Source organism: Grus americana, chromosome 1 (genome assembly GCF_028858705.1).
Source record: "Grus americana isolate bGruAme1 chromosome 1, bGruAme1.mat, whole genome shotgun sequence".
Classification (NCBI taxonomy): Eukaryota; Metazoa; Chordata; class Aves; order Gruiformes; family Gruidae; genus Grus; species Grus americana.
In genome coordinates, this window is record NC_072852.1 from 55,917,968 (window position 1) to 55,930,908 (window position 12,941).

The window sequence follows — 12,941 nt, forward strand, 5'->3', positions numbered from 1 at the left end:
TTTGTTCTGAAGCCATCTCAATAAAAATGAGCTAGATTAGATTAAACAGTTTAAATAATAGATCTTTTCTAATTCCACCTCACTTTGGCTGCAATGAGTGAAAACTGCAGTGTCCCTTGGCTGCTACTGTAATTTTCTTTTGTGGCTGTTCCAACATCTTTAGTCTCTGATTTATTCCTCTTTGCAGTTTATTTTCCAAAGGTCACATAGCTGGGCATGAAAGGGACCTTTCATGAGTCTGTGTGAGGATTAGATGGAGGGAGGGAAAAGGAAAACATCAAGAAAACAGATCTGGTGATTCTGTGCTGAGGAGCGTCTTCTGCTGTTGCTTTTCACTTCTTGCATTTTTCAGTATAGCAAGACTTGAACAGTTTTCTGCAGCTATTGGTCCTTTAGCCTCTGTTTTCTCTATATACATGCCTAATATAAATAACATGATATCATTCTTGATCACATTTTGAAATTAGTATCTTTGTGCTTTTTTTCCATTTTCACACTCGCACTTGGAAGGAACTCCCTGCTAAGACTTACAAAACTACTTGTCCTTCTCAAATTTCATCTTTGTGATGACATCTATAGAATAATAATTTGGCATCTGTAAGAGAGTTGGTATGCTAAAATTATTACTTAGCGTACTGGCTAGTACTCTCGCGTTGTTTCCTTGCACTCCATTGTTGGTCTGTGTACATGTCTCTCTTTTTCCATGTTTACATCTGTGACAGCGCTGTCAGGGTTTATCAGGAATACCTACTTCAGCAGGTTTATAGCTGTAACTCTCAATTGTTGTAAGATTTGAATAAGACAAATGAGTCTGTTAGATGCTGAGATGATCTTGCTCAGAGAAGAATTAAACTATAGTTGTATCTCATAGTAGAGATTACAGGGTAGGGTACTCCTATTCCTAATTTCAGTACAGTAACATGACCACAGAGCACAAACCTCTGAACATTTTTGCCCTGATGGGAAACGCTATGCATTTTGGAGCAAGGATCGTCTTGGTTATGGTTAACCAATGTTATGGTTAACCAAGTTATGGTTAACTTGAAGTGGGATCTGCGCATTAATATAACAACATTGCACTTGATTATTGGCCATATGATGGTGAAGAGGGGGTGATAGTATATTATGGTGTTTCTTCTGGTGCATCGTCTTTGAGCATAAGAGTTAATCAGAAAACACACTACACCTTTGCATCCCACCTATTTAGCAGAAGTGACTAGCTAACATATAGAATGGACTTGGGGGGGTAACTTTGTACTACTGTATTGAAGCACTATCATAGTAACCAGCTACCTATTAAACTGAGTTGGGACAGAGTTGAATTTAGGAAGAAAATAATGTGCAAGTAGGCTTTTATGTGTCTTCTGAAATCTTCACCTTGTCTTCTCTGATCCTTTTTTTTTTTTTTTTTTTTTTTTTTTCTCAGGAGTACATCCTCAAAGGAGTGGTAAATGCAGCACTTGGACAAGAAATGGGCTCGGTGAGTGAAGCCCATGAGGTTCTCCAGCTTCTCCAACAGTAGGATGTGATCAGATCTGTAGGGACTGGAATGGAGTGACAGAGGAAGTCATTTCTCATTTAGACTGCAGGATTTCTAAGTCTCTTAATCTTCTTCCATACAGTACTCGGTCCAGAATGAGTGAGATGCAAATCTCTGTTGCTAGTCCTGACAATAAATCGAGCTGAATTTGGCTTCTCTGTCCTGCTTCCAAAAAACCTGTTTGCTTTAAGTGTTCTTGTGTATCTAGGCATGTACAGTTGCACATTTACTCTTTCTGGTTTTACTTCAGCCCTGGTTTGTCTGTTAGTTGTTCCCCATCTGTTCCTCAGAGCGTATTTTCACTGCGTACTATAGCATCAACTCTGGAACTCATATTGGATTTTTTTTCCTCTCCCAGAGAGATCATCTGAAAATTGCTCAGCAGTTCTTCCAGTTGGTGGGTGAATCAGCCAGCGAATGTGGTATGTTTGAAATGTTCTTTCTCCATTATGTAATCCTTCTTACAACGTCCAAATATATAACATCGCATCTTTGTTTAACTGCTGACTGTTAGCGTGACTATTGCTAGGCATTTTGTTGCTGTAGTATGAGTAACAGCAGGTCTAATTTATAGTCTAAAACAAATTTGCAAGTTTAAATTAGAAGGCTCAATGAATTCCAAACCCTACTGTATGAATTTGATTGGAAAAGAGACTATACTGCAAACTGCTAGTCTTCACTGATAGACGCTGTGGCAGCTTGCCTTTGACTAATAATCCCCATTATAGAAACAGAAGACAACAGCCTAATTAGATGAAGTGTATGGCTGAAACCTCACAGGTATAGGCACTCACAGGTGCAAATCTAGGATTGCTAGTCAATAATAGACTAAAACAAGACCTTGTCTTACCTTCCCCTTGCCAAAGTAAACCCAAAAATCCCAAATCAAAAAAGCCAGTTGTTGGAACACAGAAATTCAGCTGAAACAGGGCTTCCCAGTTTCCTTTGTAGGCATTGTCAGTAGGACTATTTCTTTAGGTGGGTAACTTATGCATATTTATGGTGTGACAGCTCATGGTCCTCAGCAACAGAATGCTGTCTCCTGTGTCCATGGTGACTAAAGAGAAGGACCCCAAGAGACAAAGTGGCAGCACTGATGAAACTTTCAGAAGTACTGTTGAGCCATTCTGTTCCCCTTACAGCCCTAGTACTGTTGAGATTGTGCAGCAGAGAGCTTCAGGTTGGAAGGCTGGAAGCGGTTCCATCCACGAGCCTTCCCAAACATTCCTCTTGCTATCCTTTTGGAGTCAGGATCCCAGCTAATAGAGAGAAACAATATGAACTGTAGTAGTGGAGCACTCAGTTGGTGGGCATATAGCTAAGTCAGTTTGTGATGCCAGTAAAGTCACAGGGTGATTGCTGCAATAGTGGTTAATGCCCATAACAGTCATGCAGATGTGATGAGTGACTGTAGCACACATGGATAAAAATAATACAGAGATAGTCTGAGAAAAGACATCCTGAAAAGATGTCTCATGAAGATATAGCCCAAAACCAAAATTGAAATTGTTAGGAAGCTAAAAGTCTTAATTTTACTGTGAAATATTTTTAAACTCATATGCAAAACAAGATAGAGAGGCTGAAACTTTGAGGTATGGTTGTGGGGGGAAGGGAACAGAAACGTAGTCTGATTAGGAAGGTGGATCAATTGAAAAAATGAGCCTACAGGAAGGATTGGTTCCAAATAAAGGTAAATGGAAACATTAATACTGCAAACATCTTACACTCTTGGTACTTCCATGTCAAAACTGCTTCATCATCTTTTGAAAAACTTGCGTGAGAAAGCTGACTTACAGAAGAGCATGCAGTTCAAGGTAACTCCTCCTTTAAAGGTGAAATAGTGTGAGGGTTTTTTGGCATCCTCAAATGAAGGACAGGTGGAGGTCAACAAACTGTAGATAGGAAATAGAAGAGGCAAACAGAGTTGAATTTAGATAGGACAAAACAAAAAACAAACACATGAAGACCAAATATGTAAGTGTTTTTATACAAATATTAAATCTTTTACAAGCAGATGAATAAAGTGGAACACCTGGTTTTAGAAGAGGAAGCTATAAACCTAAAATAATTTTAAATGTGATAGGAGGAAGGTAACATGTAGGATATTGTTCCTATTTAATTTACAATGGGGTATTACTAAATAGATGATGCCAGTGGAAAAATGGTTCTACACATTGTAGAAACCTTCTCTCAAAATAAAGTAAATATTATTTTTTTTTAATCAGTGAGTAACATAAAATTGTTTTAAATTACCTGCTCAGATAGGAGAATCATCGTATTGAGGCTAAATTATTCACCAGCCAGCCTGGATAGGAACAGTGACTGGCATATTAAAGAGGTTAGAGATTTTATATAGATAGATAATTAAATAATAGTTGGAGACTTCTATTCTGCCTATATTGACCCATAATGCAATGACATGGCGCAATACAGAGAATGAATTTTTAAATGCTAAGGTTTCATCTTAGGGAACACACAAGTGAACAGGTGACTCCAGACCAATACAGAGGTTGCATAGAACCTGATTTGAAATTTTATTATGAAAATCCAATTCTGTTACAGTGATCTGAGTATAATCAAATTCAAAGTCCATGTGTTAGCAAATACCTCAAAAAATTTCCACAGTACTAATTTCAGGAAGGGAAGCTACATAATAACCTTTCTCACTTCTAACAGAAAATTTTCAGTGAAGTAGCAGTGAAAAGGATAAAATGCACCTGATTTGAACACTTGAAAGAACCTTTTGTTTCTTCTTTAAAGAAACAGCTTGTATTCATAATTAATGAGATATAGGAGACAAATAATGACATGACTAGATTTGCCAATGGTACAAAATTACCCACAGTAGGAAAAATGAAAGCTTCCACAGTGATGAAAGCTGTGGAAGAATATATGAAGCTGGATAATAACATACAAATTAAATTTAGCTTTGATAAATGTGAAGTAGTACATGGGGGGAAACTAACTATATTTGCAAAATTATCAGAAAATTGAAGAGAATCTAAGGAACTGATGAGGAAAGAGAGAACAAAAAATAATTACTGTGTCATTGTATACAGATGTGGTTCCCTTTCTTGAATACTGTCTGCAATTCTGGTTCTTACGTTGCAAAAAAGAGTATGGTAGAACAAGAAAGGGTACAATAAAGACAGCAAGGATGATCAGAGAAAGGGGATAGCTTCTTGAACAAGGAGGGATTAAATAAAGGAGAATATATGGCCTGGAAAATGATGACTCAGTTTGGTTGTGTTCGTGATACAGAACATCATAAATGACAAGGAGAAGAGGAATAGAGAGGAATTACTTAGTTACATACAAAAAACAAGGAGCATTGAAATAAATCATCATGTAAGACAATTAAAACAAACAGCACAAATTACTTTTTCACATAACACAACTTACTTGATATAGAATGTTGCAAGAACCAGAAGGTATAAAGAAATTTGTAGAAGTCCATTGGCAGATTAACACAATTTTTTCAGTGATGATTAGGAAGTCCTCAGTACAGATTGTTGGAAGCTGGGAGAAACTTCAAAGGAAGTGGCATTACATACCACAGCACGTGTTATATGTGAAATTAGACTATATTATTTCCATAGCTGTATTTTCTTACTCAGCAAACTTTTGAGCCAGATGGTCTTTGGATCCAATATAATCATTTTTATGTTCTCACGTAACTTAGCATATTAGCCGCTCTGTTGTATATTTGTGGCCATTTTTGATCTGCTGCCTTTCTTTTGCTGGATTTAGAATGGAGAACAGAATTCTCCCTGTTTGTATACTGAGGCTTTTGCTAAGTAGCCAGCCGTGCTATTCAAGCGTGTAAGTTACGCTTCAGCACTTGCCATTGTGCCAATCCTTGCAAGGAGCTAGTACCACTAGATTGTCTGTTTAAGATCTTTATCAAGTTACTTAGCTGCTTTGCAGACTTATAACACAAAAGTAGGTCGTGCTCGCTAGAGTGAAGAAATCCTATTCTCTGTCTTTGCTCACAACTGGGCCTACAAGGCTTCTGATTTTAATGTGGATTATCAAAAATTAATGGGTTAAAATGAAGATGTGGACTATTTTTTCAAAACAAGGTCCTGTCTTTCTGACTTGCTTTTATTAACTGTAGAAATCCCGTGACTGCATTAAGAAAAAAAAACAGCAACAGACAGTTTAGGAAGAATACAGTATCAAGAATTTGTGAAGTCATTTGGAGTCATCAATTAATCCCTTTGCTATTTTTAATTATATCTCTGACTTGGAGGTTCAAGGAACATAGAACAAACAGTCTTAATATGAAAGTTCTTTCCAATACACATAACGTTTCATCTCATATTGGAAGATATATTTTAAGAGGACTAGAGACACCCAGAACAAAAACCCCCCAAAAACAGGAAGCACTTACAGTATAGGAGCCAATACTCACCCTCTAGTAGCAGTAAATAACACCCAAAACAGCAGATTTTTGTTTACTGGTTTTTTTTAAAAACTTAATAAAAAAATCTTAATCCCAATGACACAAAATGGAACTGGCATTAGAAAGGAGGATATAACCAGATTTTTATAGTTAATTCTTATGCACTTCTCCCAGAGTCTTAACTGGGAAAATTAAACAGATCAGATTTCTGAGATAAGTTAAGAAGGAAATGGGGCAAGAGGAACATTACTGAAAGTAAGTGAACATTAACATTTCTATTAAGTGCAGTGTTTCTAGTGCTTAACATAAGTCTTACAAACTACTCTAAAACACTGCAAGCATAATGGAGAAACCCACCCCTTTCTTTTTCAGTGGTCATCTTTTAGGACTGAGTCAGGCATATCTACTGTTGGGTGGGAGGAATGAAATATTTCTTCTGGACTTTGTGCAGTCTTTTGTTTGGGGTATTCTTAGGTCAACCTAAGTAATTTTTCAAATTGAGAACTTTTTCCTGGAAAAAGGAAGCTGCATGAATCACATGGGATGAATTAGAACTATAAAACTCTAGTTTTCCTGTCACTAGTAGTATTCATTGCTGAGTTGTATGAGATTTACAGATGTTTCACTTGTTTGGTTTTTTTAATGAAATCTTTCACTAAAAGTATATGCAGGATAGTATGCTGGGATAACAAAATTTTCTGACAAAACATGGACATAAAAATAAATACTGAAACTTAGAAACTCTCCAATCATGTATGGGAAAAGAAAAGTGTGGTTCTAATATTTTGTTACTGTGATTCTTTTTTACTGAAAATATATTCTCAGGTTTAAGTCTTCTTTGCATGTTTCTTTGCATTTTTTAAAACTTTGTTTAAAATGAGTTGCGGTGAATTTATGTAAACTTCAAAAACTGAATGTGAGGAAAAAAAGGAGCACTTTTGAGGTACCTGCATTCTCATTACAACAAAAGAAAAGGGAAAAAAAAGAGCATGGGAATACTGAGGAAAAGTGTTATTATCCTGTCAAAGCATATATGTGTCATGATAAGTATGCGTGCATGTAAAAAAGGATAGATAAATATACAGGCGAGTTTCTGCTCCCAGGTGAACACTTCATAAATAACCACATAATTTTCTTCAGCTGGAGAACTGAATGATGTGGTTCAGACATAGATAAGGATGGATTGTTTCTATATGGAAATGACAGGACATCCAAGTCCTGTATCTCCTAGTGCTAAAAGATAAAAAAAAGAGAATATTCTGCTTTCCTTTGAAATATATTTTGAGATCTTATGTAGTGCTCTCCAGGAATAATTACTACCCTACCTTATTTAAAGGGAATGTACAATTTTCCCAGTGGAATGCTATGTTTTGTGCTGTGGTATGGAGTCAAAATATTGGTCTTCAGATACATGAAATTTCTATCTACAGAAAAGATATTTTAATTTTCTAGTGTGGATGGATTGATGGTAACTAACCTACAGGAGCAGATTACTTCAGGGCTCTTGGTTGCCTTAGAATCTTATCTCCTGTCACCTTACCAAAGTGCACAGAGCAGCACGCTCTCTAATGATCATTTGATGTAGTGAAATAGTAGTGACTTGACATCACTTGTGTTTATGCCTTCCCAGCTGCTGCTTGGGTTCATCCATCTCTGACTAATCTCTGCTGGTTGGGTCTAACAAAAATTAGTCATAATAAACTTCAGAATCTCTAAAAAAGCTTTGAAATAATTTTTCAGTAACGCAGCTTGCAATTTCAGAGTAGATGACAGCATAGTGTGATGGTAGCAAAGTTTATGATGACATAGATAGCAGCAAAGTTTACTGACGCTCATTTGAACTGATATGCCTAACTTACAGCTTTACCACTTGTGAGCAATGTGGTAATCCCAAATGCATGGAAATTTAATTTTCGTATTATATTTTATCACTGAGTATTTTGCCTGTGCGTGTATTTTTTTTATAATAATATTTTCCGTGTATCAAGTTTATTCTCTTACTGGAACTAAAAATCTATTCAGTTTCTTTGTCCAGGATAACTGAAAAGCATAATTTTAAAGAAAAAAGGCTAATGAGGTTGGAATAACAAACTCAGGCTTTGTATCAAGTGTTGTTTCCTAAGAGTAAGAATAATTCACAGTAAAATTATGCTGCATAAATTGTGTCATGCAAAAGGCTTGTTGCTTAAACAATTTGTCTCTTTGTAGAATTTGCTGTTGAATACAGTCTTGCAATAGTTATTGTATGCTGTAGAGAAAGTTGACAAGATGATCTAATAGTTTTTCTAACCTCTCCTATGGCCCTTTGCCTGAAAAGGCAAGTTACACTATTTTTAGAAGTTAGCTACTTTCGTAGTTGCCAGCAATCTTGGCAGTGATGTCTATTACCATGTGACTTTTAAATTGTACAAATCTGCATTTCTCTTTTGAATTTTAGATACCATTCCAGGGAGACAGTGCATGTCCTCCTGCTTCTTTCTTCTTAGACAGTTTGGTAATGTCCTGATTTACCTCAACTCAGTCAAGGTTAGTATTAGTATTTAGTGTTAGTAGTACTCTAATGCATGGAATCACTACTTATGGAATTAGACTGTGCTGTGTGACAGACTGTGTAAACATACAAAGATATAGAAATGAAATAGTAACAAAACACAGGAACAACAGTGGGACGTAACTAGTCAATATAGCAAATGGATTAAAACATAAAGCAGCAGTTTATAAGATAGCATTGTGCAGCATGCTGGGTATGATGGTCTCATCACACTTGCAATTTAAGCATTATCTGGCTTCCTGGTGGCATCACAGAAGATGATGAAGATAATTAAAGGAAGACAATGAAAAAAATTTGTGGATCTTTATGTGGTGGGCAACATGGAGGAAAAAAACCCCAAATGTTTTCTTAAAACTTATCAAATGAGTGATGGAGATTATTGTCACTGGTTAATAATTGGGGACAGCATTTTAATGAACAAAAGTGTGTAAGGAAGATAGGACATGAAGGACCCCAAAAGTAATAGCTCTTATATTTTACAGGGAAAGCAGTCTCTGAAGAGCTAAGTTAGGGCAGTATTACAAAAGCAATAAACTGAGAATATTATTTTTGCAGAAGTAATCTCAGTGGTACCCTACAGGCAATGTTGCATTTTTCAAAATAAGAGGAGTTTGCAGTTATCATAATACAGCATTATCAGATCACCAGTATTCAATGGATAAAATGGATTTAACTTACAGATATCCAGTTATAAGTCAGATGTGAGGAAAGAGAGGCTGGAGTGCGATTATAGGGTTAAGTGATTGCTGTCTTGTTCCAGTGATTTGAAACTAGAGTTGTAAGAACTCTAGATTTGGTAGGAAGAGCAAAAAGAATTTAAGAAAAATTATTAAGGAGATTACAATTACAGTGTTCTAAGGAGGGTGAGATCTAAAGAAAAACACATGGTTGTAATGGTGCCAAAAGAAACTAATGGGTGAAAAATTATGAAGGTGAAGAGTTTTTTAAGCTTTGTCTGGAAAGAGGTCATTGACGAAATCCCAAGTGGCTGTAGCTACTGGAATGGCTCCACTGTAGTGGAATGAAGAGACACCCCATCACCACCACCCCCAAATTGTTGTGTGTGTGTGTAATTGAAGAAAAGGAGAGCTGGAAACTAACAGTGAGATTTTTTTTGCCTAACTTGAGCCATCTAAAAGTCAAATTTCTAGTTATAACTGATCATCTGGTCTCAGTCCATAGCCAACAGGGGCAGATGGTAATCTCCAGAGGAGAATTCATCCTGTGTGTTTCTTGCACTTATCTTAGAATGAAATGAGTCACCCCACAGAAATGCCCAGCTCTTTCCATTTCCTTTAGAAACTTTCTTAAACAACTAGTTCTGACCTGAAAAAGTTAGTTAAATGTGATTACTCACCACCTCCAAGTTATATGGGAAAGCTTAGAAATGAGAGAGAGAAGAATAGCATCTGGGGAGGCAAATGGAGTTGTCATTAATATCGGAAAGTAAGGCTAGTGTTTGTAGAGGAAAGCCAGAAACGAACAAGGCACTAAATAGAAATTAAGAAGGTGAAAGTGGGCAATAGAGTGATCAGAGGATAGGTCAGACTCATGAGTCAAGAGAAGTGCTACAGGGAGGGCATTAGGTGGGATAATTCTTTGTCTGTGAGGGTATAAAGCGAAGTGTTGTAGGAAGGATTGGAAAGAAAATCTGCAGGGAAAAGGAAGAGCACAGAACACTCAGTTTTATTTTGTAAGATGTTGGATATTTCCCATGCAGAGGGAAATATAGGTGAGGAATAGATCTAATGTTTAAAAACTGTCAGGAGAGAGGCAAAAATAGTGACAGGTGTGCAAGCCTTCAGTCCTGCTAGATTTATCAACCAGGAGGAGGAGCATTCTTGCCTTGTCAGATTTGGGAGAAACGATTTTATTATGTGTGCATAGGAGCAGGGAAGGGTTATCTGACTGCTTGTTTGGGAGGTTTGTTTTGGTTGGTTTAAAAACTTAGCTGTTCTGCTGAAAGTATGTAGAACTACTGTTGCACATTATAACATATATGTGTGGATCTCAGCTTGCCAACTGGACTTGTACACATATACATGCCTTCAGCATCAGTAACCATATATCTATTTTGATTTGACCCATATTTAGACAAAGGTAATATTTTAAATATTCCCCTGGTTTTCACAGTTGTAATGTGAATGTATTTATAGATTGGTGCCTTTCATTGCATAGTGGTGTACTCTTATTTGAAATACTGGCCACTACCCCCTCAAATGTGATTGAGAGAATAATTAGAAATTGAACTATTGTATTAGGAGAATTAGAAGATAGATATTATTTGCTGTAGAGGGAAGCTAAGAAAATAAAATTATACAAAATGAGGATTAGAATAGACAAGGTAGATTTGAAACCTCCATTTGTATTAGGAGAGGCTGAAAACAAGATACAGCTTGCTGGAATTGCAGCAAATTCACAATGTCTTTTCTAAGAAAATGCATTTTGTCCCTCTCAAAACACAGTTGGCTTATGGAACTTGTCATAGTTCAAGGTAGGGTTGAGGTTGCAAGTTTGGAAGGTTTTGTAGATTGTATCTAGCACGTTGCAAAATTATCAAGCCTAAGTAAAATACATATTTGGTAAATTCTTGAAGGGAATCACAAATACTGATAACTTGAGACATAATGCAGTTGATAAATAGCAAGGACTAAGGACAAAAGTTTTCTGCCTACTACCACTTTCCTTGCATGGTCCTTTTGAAGTAGTTGATCATTCTCATCATTTTTTTTGCTGAATCTAGCCACTGCTCAGATTTACTTAGGTCAGTCCCCTTCTCGTCACAGAGATGCAAATAATTCTTCCTGTACCATGTTACAGGCAAGGTTTAGATGGCTTTACAGTCACTTTTGTGTTTCATTCACAGCAATAAACTTTAGTAGAATCTCTGCAGCTCTTTAAGTGGAGCTATGCACTCTGTGGAGATTGTTTGCATGATATTCTTTCAGGAAACACCACCTTCATCCATGATTGATTAAAACTGCTTTGGGCATGAGAATGTCTCAAAGGACACATTATCATAAATGTATTGCCAGCTGCCCTGAGGGTGACATTATAACACTGAGGATCAACTGAGAAGACAAGCTAATTCAGGCTCAGCTGAGTTCCGGCCACAACAACTGCTTCATTATTCAACTAGGTATCTGAGCATCTCATTGAAATGGACATCACTCAGAGCAAAGTTAGTTTTATGAAAAGATTGAAGACCACTAAAAAGACCACAAAAGAGTGAAGTCCAGCACATGTAATGTGGCTTTAAATAAAAAATAAGAAAAATATAAATCTAGCTGCTGTGAATGTGTTGCACTCTCAGCAGCACTAGTTCATTTCTACTGGTTTTGTTTTTATGGCAGGTCTGGTCTCTAGCACTAATACATCCAGGATAGAATGACGCATTTTTTTACTTTAGTTGCTGACAGAGTTTCCTTTCTGTTCTGATTCAAAAATACAATGAGGGCTATTTTGTTCAAATAGACGAAACTGTTTGTGCAGTAAAACTAGGATCTTGCTCGCCAGCTTTGCTTAACCTTGGACTTGTGCTGATTCACACGAAACTATCATTGAGGAAGAATATAGTGCAGTGTTGTAATTCTCATATGGTGAAACCAGTTAGTTCACCCTAAGGGTACTGAAATGTTTTCACAAACTGAGCTTAACATTCACCTGATTGGTTCATCCTCATGCTTTCACATAGCTTGCTATATTTGCCAGCTTTTGGACCCTAACGTAGGCTATTTCTGTGAAGCCTAGACATCCAGCAAATGGTGGCAATCCCCCACCAACGCCTCAAGGCATTAGCTTGATGTATGCAGGTGGACTGGATCAGTACCCTTTGCTGACTGCCTTTGACAGGGAAAGGAAAAGTTTCCTCCAGTGTCCCTACATCATAAAAGAAGATAGAAAGCACTGGGAAAGGGTTTTGCCCCTTGCTTCCCATATCTTTTTGTACAGTCCCAACTATGCTTTTTACCTCCTCCTTACTCCTTAGCAAGAGAACAAAAGTTTGATCTTCCTACACAAGTTTTGTTTCTTTTATAGATGTTATATAAGGAAAAACATTTCTTTTTCCACACGCTGTGCTGTTATGCACCCAGGAAAGTTTTTCTTACAGTAACTACAGTGGATAAACCACCCTGCTTTTTTTTCCATGCTCTTTCACAAGCACTGCACCTCTCCTCGGCAGGGATCCTCAATCCCATCCACGCTTATAGCTGTGGTATTGTGTTTCACCTTACCTCCACCAGGTCTGCACATGCAGCAGTGTGGGACAGTGCTCAATGTAGAACACGCTCAGCTGACTTTGGTCATCTGAGTTATACTTCAATCTGGACATCTGACCATGATCAAATCTAAGTTATTTGGGTCAAACCCAAACATCAGGCTCACCTGCACCTAGAGTTACATTTCTTGCTTTGACCCATGCAGCCTTTCAGAAAAGATACAGA

General features: G+C 37.1%; 1 protein-coding gene across 4 annotated transcripts in view; it reads left to right on the forward strand.

Moving 5' to 3' along the window:
• Positions 1 to 12,941, forward strand: part of IFT56 (intraflagellar transport 56) — a 48,057-nt gene that overhangs the window by 22,743 nt on the left and 12,373 nt on the right. For all 4 annotated transcript variants that reach the window (XR_008575400.1, XM_054812694.1, XM_054812695.1 and 1 more), the window contains exons 11-13: positions 1,427 to 1,480; positions 1,899 to 1,962; positions 8,383 to 8,471. Coding sequence is in view for 3 of the 4 variants with exons in the window: in XM_054812694.1 (XP_054668669.1) it covers positions 1,427 to 1,480; positions 1,899 to 1,962; positions 8,383 to 8,471 (207 nt within the window). In the remaining variant the exon portion in view is untranslated. The remainder of the gene's footprint in view (positions 1 to 1,426; positions 1,481 to 1,898; positions 1,963 to 8,382; positions 8,472 to 12,941) is intronic.